This window comes from Rutidosis leptorrhynchoides, chromosome 4 (genome assembly GCF_046630445.1).
Source record: "Rutidosis leptorrhynchoides isolate AG116_Rl617_1_P2 chromosome 4, CSIRO_AGI_Rlap_v1, whole genome shotgun sequence".
NCBI classification, from domain to species: Eukaryota; Viridiplantae; Streptophyta; class Magnoliopsida; order Asterales; family Asteraceae; genus Rutidosis; species Rutidosis leptorrhynchoides.
Genome location: NC_092336.1, coordinates 50,192,138 through 50,217,016, shown reverse-complemented (window position 1 = coordinate 50,217,016; position 24,879 = coordinate 50,192,138). Strand labels below are relative to the sequence as shown.

The 24,879-nt window shown below is 31.9% G+C and overlaps 3 protein-coding genes across 3 annotated transcripts; all 3 read right to left on the bottom strand.

The window, feature by feature from the left end:
• Positions 1-375: 375 nt before the first annotated feature.
• On the bottom strand, positions 376-4,134 carry LOC139840059 (chaperone protein dnaJ 10-like). The gene is made up of 10 exons (XM_071830283.1): positions 4,002-4,134; positions 2,547-2,606; positions 2,282-2,364; positions 1,961-2,120; positions 1,701-1,830; positions 1,427-1,585; positions 1,163-1,341; positions 1,000-1,080; positions 470-595; positions 376-396 (listed from the first exon to the last, which is right to left on the bottom strand). Exons 1-10 carry the CDS (start codon positions 4,086-4,088, stop codon positions 376-378), a joined length of 1,086 nt encoding a protein of 361 aa, XP_071686384.1. The 5' UTR covers positions 4,089-4,134.
• Positions 4,135-12,129: 7,995 nt separating this feature from the next.
• Positions 12,130-13,490, bottom strand: LOC139840625 (H/ACA ribonucleoprotein complex subunit 1-like protein 2). Its single transcript, XM_071830881.1, has 4 exons — positions 13,292-13,490; positions 12,855-13,016; positions 12,641-12,756; positions 12,130-12,358 (listed from the first exon to the last, which is right to left on the bottom strand). Exons 1-4 carry the CDS (start codon positions 13,439-13,441, stop codon positions 12,187-12,189), a joined length of 600 nt encoding a protein of 199 aa, XP_071686982.1. The 5' UTR covers positions 13,442-13,490; the 3' UTR covers positions 12,130-12,186.
• A 2,273-nt stretch (positions 13,491-15,763) lies between these two features.
• LOC139839507 (serine/threonine protein phosphatase 2A regulatory subunit B''beta-like) lies at positions 15,764-24,509 on the bottom strand. The gene is made up of 13 exons (XM_071829582.1): positions 23,998-24,509; positions 22,346-22,591; positions 21,715-21,820; positions 21,527-21,626; positions 20,193-20,298; positions 19,956-20,046; positions 19,661-19,802; positions 19,410-19,557; positions 19,219-19,328; positions 17,501-17,657; positions 16,535-16,660; positions 16,274-16,441; positions 15,764-16,195 (listed from the first exon to the last, which is right to left on the bottom strand). Exons 1-12 carry the CDS (start codon positions 24,145-24,147, stop codon positions 16,301-16,303), a joined length of 1,623 nt encoding a protein of 540 aa, XP_071685683.1. The 5' UTR covers positions 24,148-24,509; the 3' UTR covers positions 15,764-16,195; positions 16,274-16,300.
• Positions 24,510-24,879: the final 370 nt, after the last annotated feature.

The following is a 24,879-nucleotide window of genomic DNA, read 5'->3' as shown; positions in this document are numbered from 1 at the left end:
ACCTTGGTTAGAAATACATGTCTCACCAAATAACCTGAACAGTGTGAACCTCATTTGTTTACTGTTTTGTTCAAATGCCAACCCAACGGATCAATAAATAAAATCATTCATCTAAAACAATACACACAATATGTGCTACTCCGTATTAAATAACCAAGTTAAAAAGAGCTTAAAAGTTGTGTATTCACTCAAATACAAAATAAATAAAACTCCATTACCACAATGATACATACAAACACATATATTACACTCAAACCATCATCTTCTGAAACTTTATTACCGAAATCTTTCGGCTCCAGGGGGTGCTGTTGGCCTTGGAAAGTGAAAATCTTCTACACCCTCAAACTGGGGAGCTTCTACGTACGGGCTCTGTTATCATATTATTTTATTATTATTCTTATTATTATTATTACTACATGGAGAATCTTTAATAAGTAAGTTTTATTAGTAAATCAGATGAAAAATATACCTGAGGAGCCATTGCAGTTTGAGAGCTTTGTCCAGATTCGGGATGATCTGGATCAACTCCATTCAGATTATGCATACCAGAGTCTAATATTGGTTCACTTACATTTCCATTATCTGACTTTGCCTTCTGAAAACCATGTAATTATCAGCTCAGATACTAACTTGTTTTTCCCTCTTGACCCGTTAGAGATAAAAAAAATTTTAACCAAATCAGCCCATTTATCACAAAATGGGTCAAAATCACCGCCTAATACCAAAAAATAATGGGTTTTTCTAAAAACCTTTGCACCTAAAAACTGAAGCCGAATAAAAAAAAAAAAAAAACTAATCATCCAGTGAGGATCAATTTAGGTTCGCTGTTACAGAATCAAGACATCTATAACATTTTTGTTTTCTGACTATTGACTTTCACTGTTAACCAAACTGCAGGTTAGATTAGCATTTAAAGTTAAGTTTGAGGTAATTAACATTTTGTGGTTAACCAAACAAAGAACATCCCTAAAAACAGTACACGAGAAGTCGAGAAAACACCTGAAAGATTCGACCAAGAATCCTCAAGCCCTTGGCTCTCGCACGTAGCTCCTCCTTTTTCACAGATGTATCTTGAAGAACCTAAATCCATATTAAGAAAGAAAAAATAAATGTAAGTACCATCAACATAGTAATAAATCATAAAAGGAGTCAAATGTACAACCATTTGACAAACACGCGAAAGTGTGGCCTCGATATCAGCAACATTTAGCTTCCAAAGAGAATCGATCATTAGTTTCTTATGTGACTGCATGTATTCTTCAAGTTCCTCCTCTGTATACTTCCCCTCTGCACTTAACTGTCGTTTCATGTCCTCTTGAAGCTGAATTAAAGCAAGAGCACCTAAACTCATACAAAAAAGTGTAACCTTTTCAGCCAAATCAAAAAACATGTAGACAATAAATGGAGATTTAATGAAGAAATGTACCTGTTGCTGCTGTAACTTGAGATTTAATGAAGTGTCCTTTGTTTCTAAACCACTCAGCAATAAAGGGTACACCCAAATACATAGCTTTTTTACCCAGCTCCTTGGCTGCTTGTCGTGCATAAATATATCCAATTGTGCTCAGCATATCCACACCATAAGCTACAAAAGGTGACACATAATAAATATTTATTAGAAAGATACATTTCAAATGAATATATTGTAAATTAATAAAGTGATTAAAATGAGTATGCATTGCACAAAGAATTTAAATTACCTGCATTGGAGAGTCTTGATACTTCGGCTTCAGCATGTCGCGTAAACTCCTCTTTATTCCCTTTCACATATTCGTGCAGACGATTTTTAAGTAATTCGATTAACTTCTCTTCTCTTTCCTTTTGCACCATCTGTCAAATCAGAACAAAGCCACTACCCTATAAGTTCAGAAAGCATATAATATTGCTAATGAAAACACACACACACACACACACACACACACACACACACACACAAAAACACAAATACAAACACAAATACCCTCATTTTTTCTTGCAACTTTTTAGCATCAAACTGTTCCCCGTCTGTGAAAATATCCAAAGAAGCCATGGACGCCATTGCAAGCTGGCCAATGTAGTCTTCAAATAGCTCACTACCAAAAAGCATTGCAAAGATGGCTGCAGGGTCGATGATTGCCTCACTATAATGAAAAAAGAAGAATAATTTCCTGAGCTTACCGAAATTAACTAAATGAATATTGCATAAGAATAACATATATGAGCTCATGCATATATATACTGTACAGTATCCATAATCTTTATAAAATATGAGTTGACTATAATTAGTGATTATTGAACTGACGTTGAGATTCCAGATTTCCCATAAGAGTCATATGCCTGTCTTTGGTCTGGATTACTTAATACCTGGTAAGCTTCCCCTAAAACCTGTAATGAGCATATAGAAAAAGATAACAATAAATAAGCCATGAAAATCTTTGATATAGTATGCACATGATTTCAATACTGTGACATCTATTCCATTTAACAGTCATAAGGAAAATATTTCATGAATCATGATGCAGAAATGTAAAAACAAAAATAAACAATTTGATAATTGAGACTTTTACCTGAAAATTTTGTGCTGCAAGAGGATCATTCGGATTTTTATCTGGATGGACCTGCCGTGCCTGCAATCCTCCAAGCATACCAAGTCAATTTTTATAAATGTTGGATCACATATGATAGTTATCTTAGTGGAAATATTCCCCAAAAAAGTAATAAGATAAAAAAGTCATGTTAGGGAACATCCTAATTAAGAAGAGAGTGTATAGACATATGTTGTAAATCGCAATTATCGTGCCCAGACATATTTCCAATACGTATGCGGCTTACGAGGTTTGTTTGTCCAACATAGCCACTCATTGATTAACTGTCGCACATTTAAAGTCCTGAATGAATTGTTGTTATAACAATAAAATACCAGATTAACCTTCTGCATGACTCAAGATTTTTTAACTAGCTCATTTTGACAGTGTTGATCTAGACTAATTTTTGGCAGATAACATTCTCATATTCATATTTTCATCTTCCTAAGAAAAAAGATGTAAAAACATTTACTACATCTATGATCAGTATATGATAAACGAATAACAATCAACATGATAAAATACATGTCATTAACATCTCCACGTGGACTTTAAACGTCACAACATATGTTCCCTAAGTTGACACAGAGCATAAACTTATTTCAGCACATATAAATGATAATATCTCAAAATGGGGTTGATTACTTCCACAAATAAACGTGAAAACAATATCAGTGTCACTAGATTAATTTACGTTGTAAAAGACGAATAAGGGTAATTGGTATACTAATATTAATTGTGTTCATGCGTCCACTTACGCTTAAAAGTGGAGTACCATGGGAAATGTTGTGTTGGTCAAAGCAGCTTAAAGTTATAAGTGCATCTCCTTAACCGTCCAAAAAACAGAGACGGGATCTAAACCCCTAATATAATCCATTTGCAATTCATAAAGGGAACCTTAAAAATAATGAATAAGGCTAGTCCTTACAAGGAACTGTATCACGTTACGTATGTCAAAGGATCCTAAGCAATTAGAAACATTATTCTACGAGGTGGAACATACTTTCAAGGTATATTTATAATGCATTTGGTAACATCAATTTTAAGCAAATCAACCGTATTGATGATCATCCACCATTACAGAAATCATCGCAAGGACATAAATACATACAAATGACAGAAAAACGTGCTACATTGCCCATAATATGATTCCTTAGTTTCAATATCATTAATTTTATTATGCTCATTTCGGACAAAGTAAGTTTATCACAAAGAGGTAAGAGTAGACATCATAATACCTAGAGATGTATCATTATCATTAAACAAATTTAAAGAGCAAACACAAACACGACTGAAGAAGCAATTAAACAAGATCGCATGAAATATCACATCAATTGAATATATATATATATATATATATATATATATATATATATATATATATATATATATATATATATATATATATATATATATATATATAATAGACAAAAAAACCTTGATGTAATAAGCCTTCTTAATCTCAGATTCAGTAGCTGTGGGCTTAACCCCGAGAACATCGTAGTATTCCGTCTCCTTCACCATTCGCTAGGGTTTCTAATCGCCTCTTTTTTCGCTTAACAATCGATCTAGGGTTGTTTCAAACTTAACAACAAATCAAACAGAGTTACCAAATATTGAATTCAATTAACTGTCGCACAAATGGATCGAATCGAATTGAATTAAGTTGAACGAAGGTGATAATGACCGGTCAAGAAAGTGATAAAAAAAAAAAAAAAAAAAAAAAAAAAAAAAAAAAAAAGAAAGTGATAAAATGACAACTAGAAAGACTGGGAATAGTCGTTGAACATGATTCCGAAAACAATTAATTAATTTAAGGAATAATTTAGAATTTAGAATTAGATTTAGATATTCACATTGACTTTTGAATTTGACTTTCAAATCTAAGCCAAAGTTTTAAGCAAAATTGATACGTCACTCCAATTGTCCATTGTATCCACCGATAAAATTGATCTAATCATCATGTGTATATTTTTTTTCTTAAAAACATAATAACATGGAGTATAACAAATTCAAACATCTAGTACAGTACAATCGATACCATGTTGGTGATTTAGTATTATTCAACAATAGTTTTAAGTATTTGTGATTTATATGAAAGCAATGGTTATCTAGTTATATTAATTTACGGATTTGGAGATGTGGAGTAAACGCTTCTAAGAATTTATTCGATTGTCACGAAAAAAGCAGGGTCGCATACCCTTTCATATTAACCGCCTCTTATCTGTTTATTCTCTAGAAAAACGGATTTGCTTTTTATACGAAGAAATCACAAAAAACACATTTCTCTGATAATTTGATTTGTGATTTTATTGTCAAAAACACAATTTACGTTCTTGTTTTATCTCTATAAAAATTTCGTGAAACCGAGACAATCAATTGGGTTAAAATACTTTATGAGAAAGTGTTTACACGATTCAAGAAATGAATCAGGACAATCGATTTTATACTCTGTTACTAACATACAATTGGAAATTCAAACATAAGCCAACAAGCGTCAAAACATTGAAACATATGCAAACGGTCTCACCAACAAGATGGAAAGACACGTTGCTAGAAACAAAACAAGTCTAAAACATGTCATATAAAGGACTCCTAGCTAGCGACTGTACTAAAAAAAGAAAGAAAGAACCTAGATGACAATCGGGAAAACGTCGACCACCACAGGAACAATACAAACAAACAAGTAATTAAACCATTCTGGGTGAACCACCGAACCTTCAACAAATACTTCATATTACTAGGGATGGTATTGGATCACACATCAATATCTATTTAATTATTTAAATCCATATATATATATATATATATATATATATATATATATATATATATATATATATATATATATATATATATATATATATATATATATATATATATATATATATATGATTCATCCATCTATATGCATATCCGTTGAATTAAGCGGGTTAACGGATATCCGTTGGATGTTGAGTTTTTTTAAAGATATTCCTATTATGAAATGATATGATCAAAGTATTTTTAACAAATATAAATACAACGTAATTAAGTAAACACGTGTCTTGGTTGTCTTCAATTAAGCAATATATATGTATTACTTAATGTTAAATGTAATATTTAAGATTATTATAAACAATAGCACATGCTTTGAGCTAATTATGAATGTTATTATAGTTTATTAAGATTAATGTATGCATTTTCATTTGTTATATGTAGATAATAAAAAGAAATAAAAATTCAAATAACATTAGATATTCATGTAAATATGTAAATGTATATATTTATACCATCGAAGCATTGTTTGAGTGGTACAATTCCTATGTTGATCCCTAGCCACGTCCATGAAATAATATGAGAGGGTTCGAATCATGGGAGGGGGGTTTTCCTCAAGGATTCTGTTGGGGTGATACGATGCATGCCTTAAGCCTCTAAGTTTAATTCAAAGCACACCGGGTACTCAATGCGGCGATGGTATGTGAAGAATTTTCTCTTAACGCGTGTGTGGGTGACAAATGAGAGCATTCGCTATTGCCGTTCAAAAAAATATGTATATATTTATATGTATATATGTATTTTGGGTAATTTGATGGATACATCCGTGGATGATAAATTGTCATTATATCCGATCAACTAATTCTTCACAATATTCATATTCATATCCGCTTATTATCCGTTTTATCATCCATATCCATTATAATGATTGAATGGATATTCGATGGATGGATCCACTCACATCCCTACTTATTACACTATTGAGTATTGACGCACATACACACACTTGGTAGTTGGTACCCGTTTGACTTATTTGATTTATTTCCTTCTAAGCCATTTTTATGCTCCCATCTGACTCCAGCAGAGGACTTTCAACCCCAGTTTCTAGCCCAACTCATTTTAACGATGCCAAGTACAACGAAGCAGAAGTTGAGTCAGGTTCATGGGTTCCATGGATGAAATGAGCCATGGAGGTCAATCAAGTGACAATGACGTTTGCAGCGTTAGAGATGAAAAAGACCCATTCAACATACCAACTGATTACAATTTACACCTGGGATGATGCCAATGAGAAGAAACGTTGAATGAAAGCCAAAAAAAATATATATATATATATATATATATATATATATATATAGGGTCAGGATCAATGGGTAAGTAACCAATCGGGGGGAAGCGGGGGAAGCAAAAAAAAAATAAAAAATTCGTTTTTTTTGGATTTTTTTTTTCCGGCATTAAGATCACACGAAAATATAAATATTTAGAAGAGACACATCGTGATGAATGTCATTATTTAGGCGGGAAAACGATCGACAAAAATAACATTCAAGATAATATTGTTCGTGAAGAATATGAACGTCTTTTTTTCATGTTTTGTGAAGTAAAATTTAGCCCGATTTAGAGTTTAGGGTTTAGGGTTTGGTGTTTTGGGTTTATTCCATAAACCCAAAACACCAAACCCTAAACCCTAAACCCTGAACTCTAAACCGTTCGTGTTAAAAACTCAATCTAAATCCTAAATCTAAACCCTAAATCTAAACCCTAAACCCTAAATTTCTAAACCCTAATATCTAAATCCTATAAACCCTAATATCTAAACCCTAATATCTAAACCCCAATAGCTAAAACCTCAACATATGCTCGAAAAACACGATAATTGTTATATATTACTTCTTCGAGCGTTTTCCCGCCAAAATAAAAACATTTATCACAAAGTGTCTCTACTAAATGTTCATATTTTCATCTCATCTATAATGTTCGTGAACAAAGTTTTTTCAAAAAACGAAAAAAAAAAAAAATTTGCTTCCCCCCGCTTCCCCCGGAATGGTTACTTCACTCTTGATCCTACCCCTATATATATATATATATATATATATATATATATATATATATATATATATATATATATATATATATATATATATATATATATATATATATATATATATATATATATATATATATTGTAGTGACCCGAACTTTTCCATGTTTATATATATTAATTGAGATTGATATTTACATGATTAAATATTTCCAACATGTTAAGCAATCAAACTTGTTAAGACTTGATTAATTGAAATATGTTTCATATAGACAACTGACCACCCAAGTTGACCGGTGATTCACGAACGTTAAAACTTGTAAAAACTATACGATGACATATATATGGTTATATATATAGTTAACATGTTTTTATTATAAGTATGTATCTCATTAGGTATTTTAACAATGAGTTATATACATAAAAATGAGATTATTAATTTAAGAAACTCGAAAACGATATATATAACGATTATCGTTATAACAACGTCTTACTAGGTACATATGAATCATATTAAGATATTGATACACTTGGTTAATTATGTTAAATGATAAGTAAATATATTATTAAGTGTATTAACAATGAAATACATATGTAAAAATAAGACTACTAACTTAATAATTTCGAAACGAGACATATATGTAACGATTATCGTTGTAACTACATTTAACTGTATATACATCATACTGAGATATATTATATATCATAATATCATGATAATATAACAATTTAATATCTCATTTGTTATAATAAACAATGGGTTAACAACATTCAACAAGATCGTTAACCTACAGGTTTCAAAACAACATTTACATGACGATGACTTAACGACTCAGTTAAAATGTATATACATGTAGTGTTTTAATATGTATTCATACACTTTTGAAAGACTTCAAGACACTTATCAAAATACTTCTACTTAACAAAAATGCTTACAATTACATCCTCGTTCAGTTTCATCAACAATTCTACTCGTATGCACCCGTATTCGTACTCGTACAATACACAGCTTTTAGATGTATGTACTATTGGTATATACACTCCAATGATCAGCTCTTAGCAGCCCATGTGAGTCACCTAACACATGTGGGAACCATCATTTGGCAACTAGCATGAAATATCTCATAAAATTACAAAAATATGAGTAATCATTCATGACTTATTTACATGAAAACAAAATTACATATCCTTTATATCTAATCCATACACCAACGACCAAAAACACCTACAAACACTTTCATTCTTCAATTTTCTTCATCTAATTGATCTCTCTCAAGTTCTATCTTCAAGTTCTAAGTGTTCTTCATATATTTTACAAGTTCTAGTTACATAAAATCAAGAATACTTTCAAGTTTGCTAGCTCACTTCCAATCTTGTAAGGTGATCATCCAACCTCAAGAAATCTTTGTTTCTTACAATAGGTTATCATTATAATACAAGGTAATAATCATATTCAAACTTTGGTTCAATTTCTATAACTATAACAATCTTATTTCAAGTGATGATCTTACTTGAACTTGTTTTCGTGTCATGATTCTGCTTCAAGAACTTCGAGCCATCCAAGGATCCGTTGAAGCTAGATCCATTTTTCTCTTTTCCAGTAGGTTTATCCAAGGAACTTAAGGTAGTAATGATGTTCATAACATCATTCGATTCATACATATAAAGCTATCTTATTCGAAGGTTTAAACTTGTAATCACTAGAACATAGTTTAGTTAATTCTAAACTTGTTCGCATACAAAAGTTAATCATTCTAACTTGAATTTTAAAATCAACTAAACACATGTTCTATATCTATATGATATGCTAACTTAATGATTTAAAACCTGGAAACACGAAAAACACCGTAAAACCGGATTTACGCCGTCGTAGTAACACCGCGGGCTGTTTTGGGTTAGTTAATCAAAAACTATGATAAACTTTGATTTAAAAGTTGTTATTCTGAGAAAATGATTTTTATTATGAACATGAAACTATATCCAAAAATTATGGTTAAACTCAAAGTGGAAGTATGTTTTCTAAAATGGTCATCTAGACGTCGTTCTTTCGACTGAAATGACTACCTTTACAAAAACGACTTGTAACTTATTTTTCCAACTATAAACCTATACTTTTCTGTTTAGATTCATAAAATAGAGTTCAATATGAAACCATAGCAATTTGATTCACTCAAAACGGATTTAAAATGAAGAAGTTATGGGTAAAACAAGATTGGATAATTTTTCTCATTTTAGCTACGTGAAAATTGGTAACAAATCTATTCCAACCATAACTTAATCAACTTGTATTGTATATTATGTAATCTTGAGATACCATAGACACGTATACAATGTTTCGACCTATCATGTCGACACATCTATATATATTTCGGAACAACCATAGACACTCTATATGTGAATGTTGGAGTTAGCTATACAGGGTTGAGGTTGATTCCAAAATATATATAGTTTGAGTTGTGATCAATACTGAGATACGTATACACTGGGTCGTGGATTGATTCAAGATAATATTTATCGATTTATTTCTGTACATCTAACTGTGGACAACTAGTTGTAGGTTACTAACGAGGACAGCTGACTTAATAAACTTAAAACATCAAAATATATTAAAAGTGTTGTAAATATATTTTGAACATACTTTGATATATATGTATATATTGTTATAGGTTCGTGAATCAACCAGTGGCCAAGTCTTACTTCCCGACGAAGTAAAAATATGTGAAAGTGAGTTATAGTCCCACTTTTAAAATCTAATATTTTTGGGATGAGAATACATGCAGGTTTTATAAATGATTTACAAAATAGACACAAGTACGTGAAACTACATTCTATGGTTGAATTATCGAAATCGAATATGCCCCTTTTTATTAAGTCTGGTAATCTAAGAATTAGGGAACAGACACCCTAATTGACGCGAATCCTAAAGATAGATCTATTGGGCCTAACAAACTCCATCCAAAGTACCGGATGCTTTAGTACTTCGAAATTTATATCATATCCGAAGGGTGTCCCGGAATGATGGGGATATTCTTATATATATGCATCTTGTTAATGTCGGTTACCAGGTGTTCACCATATGAATGATTTTTATCTCTATGTATGGGATGTGTATTGAAATATGAAATCTTGTGGTCTATTGTTACGATTTGATATATATAGGTTAAACCTATAACTCACCAACATTTTTGTTGACGTTTAAAGCATGTTTATTCTCAGGTGAATACTAAGAGCTTCCGCTGTTGCATACTAAAATAAGGACAAGATTTGGAGTCCATGTTTGTATGATATTGTGTAAAAACTGCATTCCAGAAACTGATTTCGATGTAACATATTTGTATTGTAAACCATTATGTAATGGTCGTGTGTAAACAGGATATTTTAGATTATCATTATTTGATAATCTACGTAAAGCTTTTTAAACCTTTATTTATGAAATAAAGGTTATGGTTTGTTTTAAAAATGAATGCAGTCTTTGAAAAACGTCTCATATAGAGGTCAAAACCTCGCAACGAAATCAATTAATATGGAACGTTTTTAATCAATAAGAACGGGACATTTCATATATATATATATATATATATATATATATATATATATATATATATATATATATATATATATATATATATATATATATATATATATATATATATATATATATATATATATATATTGCAAGAGGCAATCAGCAGACGAAAATGTTGATGAACAAAGATTAAGCGAAAATTTAGAAATAATCCTTAGCGAGCTGGACGGGGTACAAGAACTGAGTTTGAGCTGTTATAAATGATTATGATGAGTAGGGATGGTAATGGATCGGATATGAATCGGGTGAGGCCGTATCCATATCCATATTCATTTATTTTTTTTACTTTTCATCCATCCATATCCATATCCGTCGGGTGAATCGGGTTAATGAATAATTATCCATATCTGTTTAAATTTATTTTATTTTTAACAATTATAAGCGGTGGTTCACTATATACGATCAAAAGTAATATTTTTAATAGCTTATGCGACCGAAAGTCACATTTTACTAATCTATATAACAAATATTCAATAGATAACCTATTAAACGTGTAAAGATATCGACATGTAAGTTGCTTACTTTTAGTTACATGGAATCACATTTGAACCACCAAAGTACGATAAATACATTTGATTATTTAAACAAAACAAAATATAAGAAAAAAGTTATATTTTTAGAAAAAATATAAAGAAAGATGAATATGAATATAATTAATGAAATATCACTTCATAAATGATACTAATTTGAGTGATAAATTTATATATTTAATTATTTCGGGTGAAAGCGGGTTCATCCATGGATGAAATTTTTTCATCCACATCCATATCCATTTAGATCGTCCATATCCACGAATAATCAGATGGATCGGATGGATATCCACTGGATCGGGTATCCGTTGCCATCCCATTGATGAGGCATACTCTTCTTATTTCTCCCACTACTAAAACTTATATTATAGTATGAAATATGATTGTGAAAAGTTATTTGATTAGTTGGTCTTGGTGGTCACGAAAATGGCCACTATGATTTTTGATAAATCAACCATAAAACACAATTATTTATGTTTATGCCTGTGTTATAATAACATATCTTGAGGCTACTATGAAAGCTTAATATAGCATGTTTCAGCTTAGAAGATACTCGTTCTGTTAATGATCAAACAATCATTTTGCTAATGAAAAATTAGAAACCACAACAAAAGGGAAGAAAAAAAAAACAAATGGGAAAATTTAATAAAAACTACTACTACTACAAGAGATAAGTAAACTAGATGGAACATACAAGTAAATCATGTTTTATGACCTCCCTCGGCCCCTACTGAACCCACCACGACTACCACCACCACCACCACGAAAGTTGCCTCTTGGAGCACCCCTACCACGAAAGCCACCGCCTCTTGGAGCACCCCTACCCCGAAAGCCAGTGCCACGACCAGCACCCCGTCCTCTTCCGCCAGTACTTGCTCCCCTGCAACAATCAAAGCTTAAGAACCAAAATGGACCAAACCCATAATACAACTGACTTGAAAATTTATTGTTTGTGCTTTTACTTAACTATTACAAGCAACTTTAAACAGGTTAAAAGACCCAACTCTTAATTGATACATAGTTAAGAGAACATTTAAACAGATTAAATTCACGCAATCGCGCACCATCCAGATAACAAACTCCTCAAAGATAAAATGCACTACACCAGTAACTGCAAGTTTATAACAAACAAAACGAATGAACTATTAAATGAGAAACATACTTTGGTTGTGGAAGAAATCTGGATAGAGGAAGAAGTTTCATTGGATCAATGAAAAACTTATCGCCAGCTGCATACGAAGTCGCTACAATACCTTCATCCATTTTAACAGAGAAGAACTACAAATACAAAATTTAACAGCAAAACTCATCATAAGTACCACAAACCAGAAACTTTTCCTGAGCTACATAAAGTAAAACAGTTAAGTGTAACTCACAGATTCATTAATAGGACCAAAAATTTCATCAACTTTCCCTATTTTTGTTTTGTTTTGTAGAAAAATCGGTGCGTTAAAGTAAGGTATTTTCTCATTAGTTAGCTTGGTCACTGCATCTCCCTCAGCAGCATGAACAAATGCCGAAAGCACAATTAAAAATAACTTCATATGGATAAATATAAACAACATATAAACATATTTTTAAAGTATAAATTTTTATTTACACAACACAAATGCAAATATTATAAATAATTAATATTATAGACACAAAATCAAATAATTCAATAGTTAACGACGCAAATGGAACTGATTGATACAGAAATACAGTTCATCTTTTGAAATATGAAACCCTAGAGAACAGTATTTATGAATCAGATATGTAAATGGAGGTTTACGTATAAATTGATACATATAGAAGATGAATAATACATACCTACGACTATTTCCGGTGGACCTTCGTTGTAACTGTTGCCACCAAAACGACCGCCAAATCGGCCACCACTGCTTCGTCCGCCGCCGAACCGGCCACCACTGCTTCGACCGCCGCCGCTACGACCGTCGAAACCGCCGCCTCTTGGAGGTCGCATTTTGTTGAGACGTGATAGGAAGAGGAAATAAAAATTAGGGTTTTGTGAGGGTATTGAAGACAACCAAATACTTGTGCGTCATTTTAAACCATACCGCTTTCCACTACACTCCGTATATATGAAGTATTTGTATTTAAGATTTTTATAAGTAGAAACATAGAGTATCCATCATCAAAACTACTTGTGTGCTTGTAAAAAAAAATGATAATCGTCAAGATTGAAAAAAAGATACAAATTGATTTTTTTTTTCTTTTATCTTGACTTCCCTTACGATTTCATACTATTCTTGCGGATTCTAAAAATTATGAAATACAGAACTTATGTGTAAAGAGAGGATACTTCTTCTTCAAGTAAGACATACAATGTGTCTAACTCAAAGCCACGAACGTTTAGTTCATTAAAAGATTTTATCGAGCCATTCGCGTACGTCTTTTTCTCGGAGTCAAAATCACCCCAAATAAACGTTGATTGCTAAGATAACGCAGTTGTAAAGAGACATTTTTTTTGTTTACAATCAAAGGCAATTGTTGAAATTAGAAATTAGAGAGAAATGGTATAGAAGAGTTTTATCGTGGGGTTAAAATGAAGTGAACAGATTAATTTATAGAAACATAATATTAAGTTTTATATTTTTATATTTATTTAAATTAGAAATAGATGAACTGTCAGATGCATATAGCGAACAGGATTTGCCACTTGGAAGCAACACCCGTTGCTTTGGCCGTTAGAAAGCAACCAACACCTTAAAAATCAAGAAACACACGCCTTGTTACTTGACTTTTGAGTGTGGGATACCAGCTGACTAGGATCCAACGATGTTGGATATGCATTGTTACGAAAGGCCTTATAATCTTGAAATCTCTTATAAAAATATGAGCTCGATCACTTAACTATCTTGGATGGTTTAAATTTATTACTCCATAATAGAGCATAGAGCATTTGATATTACTTACAACATTAGCCACCTCCATTTTCATAATATGCATAGCTTAAATTTTATTTTTTTGATAAGTTAACCTTTAGTTCCAAGACATCTTCAAATAACACAAAAATATTTATAAATTTCATGGTATATGATCTTGCACAACCCATTGTAAATAGTTTTTTCGTTACAAGCATCTAGCATTATTAGATGTAACACTTCACAAATAGACCCACCTCTTCCAATAGACCCCTAAATCTTAGAATAGAAAAATTCCTTCGATTTGCCCAAAGAGATAGGAACAAAGATCTCATGCTTTCAGAGGTGAAAGACCATGAGGAGATACCGATGGATCTCCGATTGGGAAACCGTATCCAAGCTGCGTGGCTAGTCTGCGCTCTTTGGACTTTTCAAAGTTAGCGAACTGAAACAATATGAAAATGAAAATTATCATATCATATCATATCATATCATAATCATAATGGAAACAGAAATCAAAATGGAAAATACAACGGAAAAAGATATGAAAATGAAAAATACAATGGTGCAATTAATGAGAATTCACTTATTTCGTGTCAAGTGCATTGCTAAATGGGCGTTAATTCCATTTCTCTTCAGGGCCTCCTTGACCTCCTCCACGTTGAACACATTGCTTAGACACACATTTAACAAAATCAGTATAGAAGCCAAAAAACATGTGATAAACGACCAACACAAACACAAATTCATAGTTTCCAACATGAACCTTCGATTTACACTATCAAAAGTTTTTTCAAAATTAACTATAAAAATCAGCAAATCAAGCTCAAGCCCTTCCTTTTTGGCATAATCCAATAATTTTATTCACAATCAAAACCCTTCCTTCAACAGTTAGCCTACCCAAGAGAAACATTGTTTGGTTAAGACTTGTTAGATATCATTTCGCCAAACAATTGGCCATGATTTTGCGATAGACGTATAAACACAACCAATCAAGCTAATTAGACGGTGATCTCACAATTCAAAGGGATCTTTTTAGGTAGAGGAAATGGGTTGCACCTGTTTGCAAATCTGCCGGTGCTCTCTACATTTTTTTTTTAATAAAATTACAGAAATAATGTCTTAATGTCTCCCAAAACCTTTTTTAATAAGATCAAAGTTAAAACCGACGAGGCCTGGAGATTTATTAACCTGCACAATTCCATACCGCCCAAGTAACCTCCTCCATATAAATTTTAGATTCAAGCCAAGAAGATTCTGAAACATCCAGCTTTTTCAAAAATCGACTTTAAAACCGCAGCCTCTCGGGTTTCCAAAAACGATCCGCAAACGGAGTTATCCTATCGTATGACTAAAATCCTAGATATTAGATATAGAAATTTCAAGTGACAGGCTATATACAAAAAACTAGTACAGTCCAGTACACCAGGAAACCATAACTGCTATCAAAGATAAGAATTTAAGATCCAACGTTAAGCTACAACCTCATCTTAACAGAAAATGATTGATGCACAAATTGTAAACCAAAAAACAAAAAGCCAAACATCTATTGGTAGAAGTAAAATTAAAACAACTAATCAAAGGGAATATGCTTTTTTTTAAGCTAAATAAACCTTCAATCAAATGGGAAATGCTAATGATCATAAGTTGCCAAAACAATAATCTAATGCTTCCAATTAAAGCACCTGAGTAACTTCTTCCATTAAGCATGCAATTGCAACTCGAAACTCTTACTTTCTTTCGCTTTTTACCAACGAAAACACAGATCTTTGAGCATACTCGGTGCTCAATTCCAAAAAAATTACATGCTTTCTGTTGCTCACAACTTAATCTAACAAATTCTTCACTATCACCTGCAATTAAAATGTAATTTGTGCATAAAAGTCGAAAACTTGACTTAAAAAACAGGTATACAAACTTGCATTAAATACCATAACGAGCAGTTTATTGACCGTAATCTAAAACGGGGCCTCAAGAGATTCGTCCCAAACATCTGCACTCCCATTAGAAGCATCTTCAGCATCTTCTTCCATTGAGAGCCGAATATACTCCCGATGTGCAAACCGATCCCATTCAGTCAATGTAGGATTCTCACGCTCCTGTTTATTAAATTGTTGTTACGTATATATGTTCACAAATATAAGTTGGTTTGTAAATATGATATAACAATAGCTGATCATGTATGTATGTACCTGACGTATGAGAAACGGATCGCGAGTTTCAAAGGCCATGAACTTATTAAGGTTGAAAAGGATATTGAATACACTACCGGAAAGTTTGGTTCCTTTTAAGTCACGTAAGGTAAAATACCCATCATCCTGCATATAGAAAGAAAAAAAAAAATGACAGCCATATTCGATATCCAAGATTGAAAAATGAGAGACGGAGTCGGTTAGGACCATGAAAGGTCGAGTCGGTCGAGAAGGGGTCTATACGTACATTGATTTTTAAATAAAAATATATTCAATATAAATATTTTTAAAATAAAAAGATTTACGAATAAGATGATGTGGTGTTAGTTTAAATAATATGTAGGTTTTTTAATAAAGTTTCCTATAATTATAGTGTATTTATTAATTTTTCTTAGATACCATGTAAGTCGGTGTTTTTCCTAATTGATTATTAAACGGGATTAGGATTTTCGTTTAACTAGAACAAGGCCGGACTAAAAGTCAACTTTGTATCGACGTTGACCCCTACTTTTTCCAAATTTGGCCCGACTTTTTAGCATTGACCGACTAATTAGACGTTTTTGGGCAAAACAGGACGGGCTAGTCACCATGCCGCCACAACCACCATTTGCAAGCATGTCAATACCTCATTTATATTGTAGGCATATCATATCGCTTTTCTTTGTACAATTTGTATATGAATGCCAGGGCCAAATGTGCAGTATTAGCATCAAAATGCATTTTTTATAGAACTATTTAATTTTAATGTATTAATATAGACAGCTTCAAATCAATAACGATAAGTGAGCAAATAATCATCAAGGTTTAAATCCATTATTTGAATTTATTTTCAGATGACTTTTTTGAGATTAATCTCGACTTTTTCTGCAAATAAGTTTTGTGAAAAGTACATAACCAAAACAACTCAGTTTGACCCGTTTATTAACCAACCAAGCAACCTACATAACAATATGCAATAGAAATCACCTTTGGTCCAATCATGTCAACGATCTGACACAAAATGTCCTCAAAAAGGACAGGCTCTTGAGCCATGCATTCCATCCGATGCAGCTGCTCTTCGTAAAAGAATTGCATCTCGTTCCTCGTAATCACTCCATTTCCGTCCAAATCTATGCATTTGAACCTGATAAAATCGATACCATTAATAAAAACGGCAAATAAAAACTGCAACATATTTTCCTAAAATCAATAACATCTCATAATAATGTTATTGATTAGATGAAAACAGCCAAGATAGATTTTTCAACAGAGACCTAACAATCAAACATCTTATATCATAAAATAAACTTAATCAAAGTTAAAACAGTTAATTTCTTATAATCATCCACAAATACGATTAATTATGACAAACTTACCCTTCTTCTTTAGTCCAAAAGCAGTAAACTTCCCAGCATTTTCTTATGATCGAAATCATTCATACATCTAGTTTATTTTTTGAACATATAAAACATCCTCAAAATTTAATTTCCGCCATTCCCTGAATATCTTATCTTCTTATTGTCTTGTCATTCGCGAGTGTGTTTCCATGAATCAAATACCATATGTTTGTGGAAGAACAACCTATAATCAAGTTATTCTTCTTTGGGAGGTGATCCTCACACACAGAGGCGACTCTACATTGTGAGCTATGGGGTCCATTGACCCCACTAAATTTTAATTTCTTTTTATAGTTTACTAATAAAATTTTATAGGACACCACTAAATTTACCACTAAATTTACAGATACGACCCCGTATATTTTTAAAGTTAATGGTTTTTTTAAAAGTAAACGGTGATATTTTAGATTTTTTTTTTACAAAGTATCACTCAAATTATACAGGACCCCATTGGTTTTTGATCCTAGATTCGCCACTGCTCACACACCACTTTTTGATCCATGTACACCTAATTACCTATTTTACCCTTAATTATACTTGCAATAATAATATAAGTTCAACTCTCTAGATTAATCTAGGGGCATAACTGTGAATTTACGAGACAAAAGTGTACATGGATCAAAAAGTGGTGTGTGAGGATCATCTCCTCCTTTTATCTCTTAAGTAACCTTTCAGTCCCAAATTTACTACTTTATTATTAAAGTTTTACCAAATAATATAACCTTGATGTTTAACCAAAATTTCGACCAGTTGTATTAGGTTCTGATGCACAGGTATTAATTAAGAATATTGGGCAGGTTGGGTGGTGCTTAAATATTGGGCTTTTTTAAGCACTTTAAATCCATACACGAAGAGTGATTTTGGGTTGTTAAGGTGAGAAATGTGTAGATTAATTATACAGTTAAATGTTAGCATTGGTAATAAATAATTTATATCATTTGTTTACCGTGATGTGGTAAAACTGGAATTTATACGGTTTTAGTGAATCCATATAACAAGTAAATTTGATAGATTCAGTAGATATTTTCTTTTCATGCTTAAGTAATCAACATAAGTTTAAACTTATTGTATTATCAACCAATTATATCATTTATATTCATCCACAAGTTCTAATATTTTTTATATATTTAATTTATGATATTATATGCAAGTTCTACAAATAAACACGCATGTATGCAAGAGAAGTAAACTAGTACGGTATATCATATCATAAATTCATAAATCACAGATGAAAACAAAAACATGTGGCTAAAAGAAACAGAGTAGGGGTTGTAGAAAATTATATTTAATGTGAAATTTATCTCGTACCAGTACTCGAGACTAGGCTCTGATGATTTATCCTCTTCGGCCAAAATGAAATAAACGAAATCTTCATATCCCATTTTCCCTTCAACATTACTTGTGAACTTGCGTGGTACCTGAGCAGATAATAAAAAAAATCATATAATTCAACCATGCAAACATTGACCTAACAACTCAATTTTCTTTTAATTACAAACCTGTGAGAATATTCGGTCAACAATTCTGTACGTGAGAGCATGATTACCATATCGTATAAGGTTCTCTTTATCTATCAGGAAATCATGATCTGTGTCCAGCTCCCAAAACTTGCAATATATTACATAGAAGTGCTCATAAGAGAAATATCTGTACACAAAACAATATTAGCATTTGCATGCAGTTTTAAAACACATAAATTTATTGGAAATTATATTTATATAAAGGTAATAAAATATGTTAATATACATACCTTAAAACTTTGTTTATGTCCTCTTCTTCATCAGCATGTTGCATTGCAGCAATTAAATTTCCACGTTTTAGCTCCCTGAGGGTAAGTCGAGAATTTCCCGCTCTATTCATGTAGTAAAATATTCTGTATATTACCGTTTCAGCTGCCGATTCACCACAAATTTAAATGTCATATGACGATCAATCATACAAAAATTACTATGTAACCACAATACAATTACTTTCAAACAACTACAGTATAACTTTTAATATTATTATGTTATCAAAATAAAAGCAATGTAAAAAATAGAACATACCGTATCTCTCTTGAAACTCGGGTGTGCTCTGTAAGAACTCTAAACCTGGATGAGTTGTCAATAGTTCACGGAGAATGGGTTTAAAGTCCTCCTATTGCAGAAATTAAAAAAAAAAAAAATGTAATTTTTAACAGTATCTTTTTAAATGAGTTTTATGGTCAAAACAAAAAAAAAAAAACTTGAAAAACAGATGGACATTATTACGAATTCACATTGAATACTACAGCTACAAAATACCTGAGTTAGATATCTTAAATCAGGCTGCTTCAATATTGTATATATCTGGGTCGCAACATCTTTTATCAACATGTTGCCATTGACCCAGTAATTAACAAATGCATCCCTGCAAGAATGCGATTTAACTCAGGGAAATGGGATGCACAAAAATGTCATAATAGCACAAATAAATTAAATTGTATAGACACATTATTTGACACCACAGGAATAAGGCTGACGAAGACAATTATATTTACATTTACAGTTTATAGTGAGGATAACGTATGTGAACACCCACCTATTCAACTTATTTTACACCCACCTATTCAACTTTTTTTACCAAGCCCACCTTGTAATAAAACTTTCATATATGTCACCCATACATTTATCTTTCAATTTTGACCAAAATATTCCTAATGAAGAGAAAGACCTTAATTTGGATGAGGTGTCAACACTGTTAAAAACTGTTGATTTGACAAGAAAACTTAGGTTCACTTTGTCAATTGCCATGTTTTTAGTCAAACTTGGTATACATGATACAAAGATAAATACTTGAACTTCATATATGATAAATCTAATACATGCGAGGTGTTGACGAAAATTTGTAAAATACTTGGTTGGCCTCTATATACATTCTATCTTTGAAGTAATGATCCTCCACAAAAGTTCTCTCTTTTAATTATGATGTTTTTTATAGGATAAAACTGAGTACAAAGGATACGTACTTCCAATTAATAGCTGTTTTAAAGAACAAATGTCCAAACTAAGATTTGGGTTCTATACTTTCAAAGACACAGTGTAGTTCCATTAATATCCCAAGGCATGTTGGTTGACTTAAACTATTGTACTCGCAGGTGACAACCATCAACTATCGACTAAAATGCATCTTGACACCGCGAATTTAGGATCAAAACTTAAAGGGGTCCCAAATTTTTTTTTTACGAAGTACCCTTTCTATTTAGTGGTAGTTTACCTCGAAAAATTCATAAATCCATAAATATGTGGGGCCTATAGTTTAAATTTAGTGATGTCAGGGTAAATTATAAAAAATCCAAACTAAGACCCCACAAACCAATGGGTAGAATCGTCCGTGCTTGACACATTGATCTTAGCAACCTTAAAATAATAAACCATTTACAAATCAAATGATTGTCATGTATTACAAATGAATTTGATGTGGACACATGACAAAATCATGAGAGTAGATAGGAAGAGATATAAAGGTATGGACATGTGTCATTGTATCCTTAAAAGGACAAGTTAGTCAAAAGAAGCCACGGGATATATAGTTATCCTAATATAGAAATAAATAAAAAATATAAAAACTAATGTTGTATAAAGAAAAAAAATGATACCTGGTTACAAGACCAGTTCCTTCCACGTCAATCTTTTTAAATAGTGCACTGGAGAAGAACGATGGCAATTTGCAAATCTCTTTTGTAAGTGGCTTGAATTCTAAACATCCATTTGAAATTTAGCCCAGTCAAACTAACATCCATAATTTATATTCTAATTAAATTAATATGCAGAAATTAAATCTCACCATTCAATTGTAATCCATCCGGGTGACCGTAAAAAAACTGAGTACTTCTGAACAGACATCGCTCTTTTAATTCGTTAGGGGGTGGACGCCCATTCTGAAAGTAGAACTGAAACCATTGCACATGCTTCAGTAAAACGAGAGCGCCGAAAACAACGTTATTCAAGAAAAAGTGGCGGTACGACTAATTGTGAACTGTGCGGGTAACAATTTCAACTTGTTGACTTATAAATGGATCCATTTGTGTTGTATTTTATGATGAATAAAAAGAAGTTAGCTGAAAGAGGAGTAGTATAAATGTAGAATCAATTGGGATGTACGGGTTAAAAGTTACCCAAAGTGTATGTGAATGTATATAGCCTCTCAAACCATTTCTTAACTAACACAATCATTAAATTTTAAAATGTATTAAATTTGTAGAATTACAAGCTTGTTAATCATAAATAACAAAATGATTAATTATAAAATGTAATAAAATTAGAGAAATGATATGCACGTGGGGCAGTGGCCAGACACCAACCTAACGCGACCCATACTGAATAATGAACCGTTTGACCCATGTTGTACCTATAGTGAAAAGCTTCTTACTATACATAAACAAAATAGCTATGAGTATTTATTTTGTGATACAAACCTGAGGTATTAACTCTTTGACGGGCTCACTCAAAACTCTTAAAGGAGAGCCTAATATTGAGGGGCCCGCCCTGTGTTTGCTGATACGAGGAGAACCAGACGAGGAGCTTCTTGGTGAAAGTGGAGGTGCGCTACCGGCTGGAAACATCGAAGGTATCGAACTCCCTGGAGAAGCTTTTGGACTCGAAACTGATCCCGAAACATTTAATGGAACACCCGCTTTAACATTATTAAACAAAGATTTCACCTATATTCAAAACAAAATACCATGAACAATTTGTACCCAAATGTTGAATAACCTATAATATCTAGAAGCTATCATCATGAAATAAAATGAGTGCAGTTGTTGGCAACATTAAATTAACAATAATTTAGATTTTCAAGAAGCGTAGACAATGTGTGAATTCCAATCTTTAAAAATTTGGTGCTTTATGATAAACATGTATACGTTCGAGTAGTAACTTCGTTGGACAAGTTAAGTTTGTAACTTAAAGATGGCATAAGTGCCTATTTAGGAAAGAATTAGCTATTGCTTATATTGTGATTTAATTTTGTGAAGATTAGAATTTTGAATTAGAATTAGCTATTGCTATTGTGAAAGAATTAGAATTAGCTATTGCTTATATTGTGATTTAATATATTGCTTATATTAGGAAAGATGGCATAAGTAACTCCGTAGTAAATAATGTGAAGATTTAATTTTGAATTTATAAATTTATAATTGTGATTTGATTAGTGGTCGAAATAAATCATCCAAAAAATGTTCAGTTCCTCACTATAAGACGCTCAATCACTTCCAACAAAATCTAGCAGTATGCTAGTATATTACATGGAGATCTAACGTTGAACAGAAAATGGTGATTTGAATACAGTGATTAGTGTTCGAAATAGATCATCCAAAAAACCAACCCTCTGAATCATTTTGAATAAACAATGTATATCACATCAAAGTAAAAAATGTTCAGTTTCTCACTGTAAGAAATTAGCACAAATACTTTCATAATCGATGTCAACAATCCATATCATAACATAAATAACTTTTTTCTTGAAATAGTGTGTATTTGTTAAAGTGACAAATCCCAATATCTACTTAGCTGAAAGTAAACTTTAGGCACATAAACCAAAATGTTGTGATAATTATACAGAAATACATCACATATTGTGTTATTAATCGTCCAGCATCATCCTATCCTATACTTTTATTCCTAAAAATTAAATACAAATTTCTCTGTACTCATTGAGCAAAAATATGATACTAATTCTACATGTCTGATGTCGAAGCCTTACACAGCCAAGGTTGTAAAAGTAACTAGTTGGTGACAAGTCGGCCGGGGCATTGTACGGATTAATCGGTCAAGTTAAGGACTTTTTACATTTAAATAATAAATTTCAATATTACATGTGCAACTATAAAAGAGAATCAAAAACATAAACATAAACTTTAACATAATTTTAATTTCAATAATTAATGAAAGTCCAACAGGGTATAAACTTTAAACTGTAACATAAACTAACAAGGAAAAGACTATTTATGTTAGTTTCTTATCATAAACATATATAGATATAGATATAGATTTTTATGATTTTCTTTAATCATGAATTACTTATACTAACAAATCTTTAGGGTATAAAACTAAAAAATAATAGTATTACCAAGAGGTTGGTTTCAGGAAGAGAAAGCCATTGTTCAAAAAGCTTCTCAGCAACATAAGGATTAGACTTAATAGCCAAAGGAGACACTTCATTCAGCTGCAACAATTCCGGGTCAAGAAAACCCGATTCCCCATTATAATCCATATCCATATTTTTTTCTTGAAAAAAATCCTTTTTTTATCAACCACTGCAATCACAATCTATCATTCAGATCTCTTATTAGAAACCCCACAAAGATCAGTTAACCCTAGTAACCCTTTTTGTACATCAATCAGTTTCTTTTGAAATCAAATCAATTGCATTAGGTCCCGGTTCCGAATTGGGTATGTGACAAAATCGAGGAGATGGATTCTTGAAATTGAAAGTTTGGAATTGGGATTTGTTGTCTGAATTATTATCAGAGGATCGAAGGGTGGAGTAAAAGGTGGAAATAATTTGAAAGATTTAAGATTCTTTGCATGAGCAAGATTGGAAAACAGATAGAGAGAGAACGTGATGTGTGAAAAATTATTTTAGATTCTAGAGTCTAGTAACACTTTCGCATCTTTTATTTTTTAAGAGAAAAAAAAAAAGTAAACACAAAGAAATTAACACTTTCCGTATTTCGTTTTGATGAGCATTCAGTCGGAAGTCCTTTAGAAAACAATCTCTTGGGTCTCGAGTACAGGGAAGGACGATCTTATCTAGTCGCGGGTTCTATACCCGAGGATGGAGTAGTGACTTCCTTCTAATCTAGGGTTCGAGAAATGATTGTCTATACTCCACCTCCTCCATACCATATATTCGTGAGATTGAGTATTGTTGTTGTTGTGGTTGTTGTTGTAAAGAAATTAACAAATATTTGGTTCATGTATTACATTACGGAAGAGGGTGTGGGTTGAA

What these genes read in the sequence shown, in the direction of transcription:
- LOC139840059 (XM_071830283.1), bottom strand. Translation starts at nt 4,088, where the DNA reads ATGGTGAAGGAGACGGAATACTACGATGTTCTCGGGGTTAAGCCCACA. An exon ending in AGAAGGCTTATTACATCAAG is followed by an intron (nt 2,607 to 4,001) that starts GTTTTTTTGTCT and finishes GGAGGATTGCAG; the next exon opens with GCACGGCAGGTCCATCCAGA. An exon ending in TCAAGTTACAGCAGCAACAG is followed by an intron (nt 1,342 to 1,426) that starts GTACATTTCTTC and finishes GTATGAGTTTAG; the next exon opens with GTGCTCTTGCTTTAATTCAG.
- LOC139840625 (XM_071830881.1), bottom strand. Translation starts at nt 13,441, where the DNA reads ATGCGACCTCCAAGAGGCGGCGGTTTCGACGGTCGTAGCGGCGGCGGT. An exon ending in TTGGTCCTATTAATGAATCT is followed by an intron (nt 12,757 to 12,854) that starts GTGAGTTACACT and finishes TTGTATTTGTAG; the next exon opens with TTCTTCTCTGTTAAAATGGA. An exon ending in AGATTTCTTCCACAACCAAA is followed by an intron (nt 12,359 to 12,640) that starts GTATGTTTCTCA and finishes TGATTGTTGCAG; the next exon opens with GGGAGCAAGTACTGGCGGAA.
- LOC139839507 (XM_071829582.1), bottom strand. Translation starts at nt 24,147, where the DNA reads ATGGATATGGATTATAATGGGGAATCGGGTTTTCTTGACCCGGAATTG. An exon ending in GGAACTGGTCTTGTAACCAG is followed by an intron (nt 20,299 to 21,526) that starts GTATCATTTTTT and finishes GCATTCTTGCAG; the next exon opens with GGATGCATTTGTTAATTACT. An exon ending in GAGCCTAGTCTCGAGTACTG is followed by an intron (nt 17,658 to 19,218) that starts GTACGAGATAAA and finishes CGATTTTATCAG; the next exon opens with GTTCAAATGCATAGATTTGG.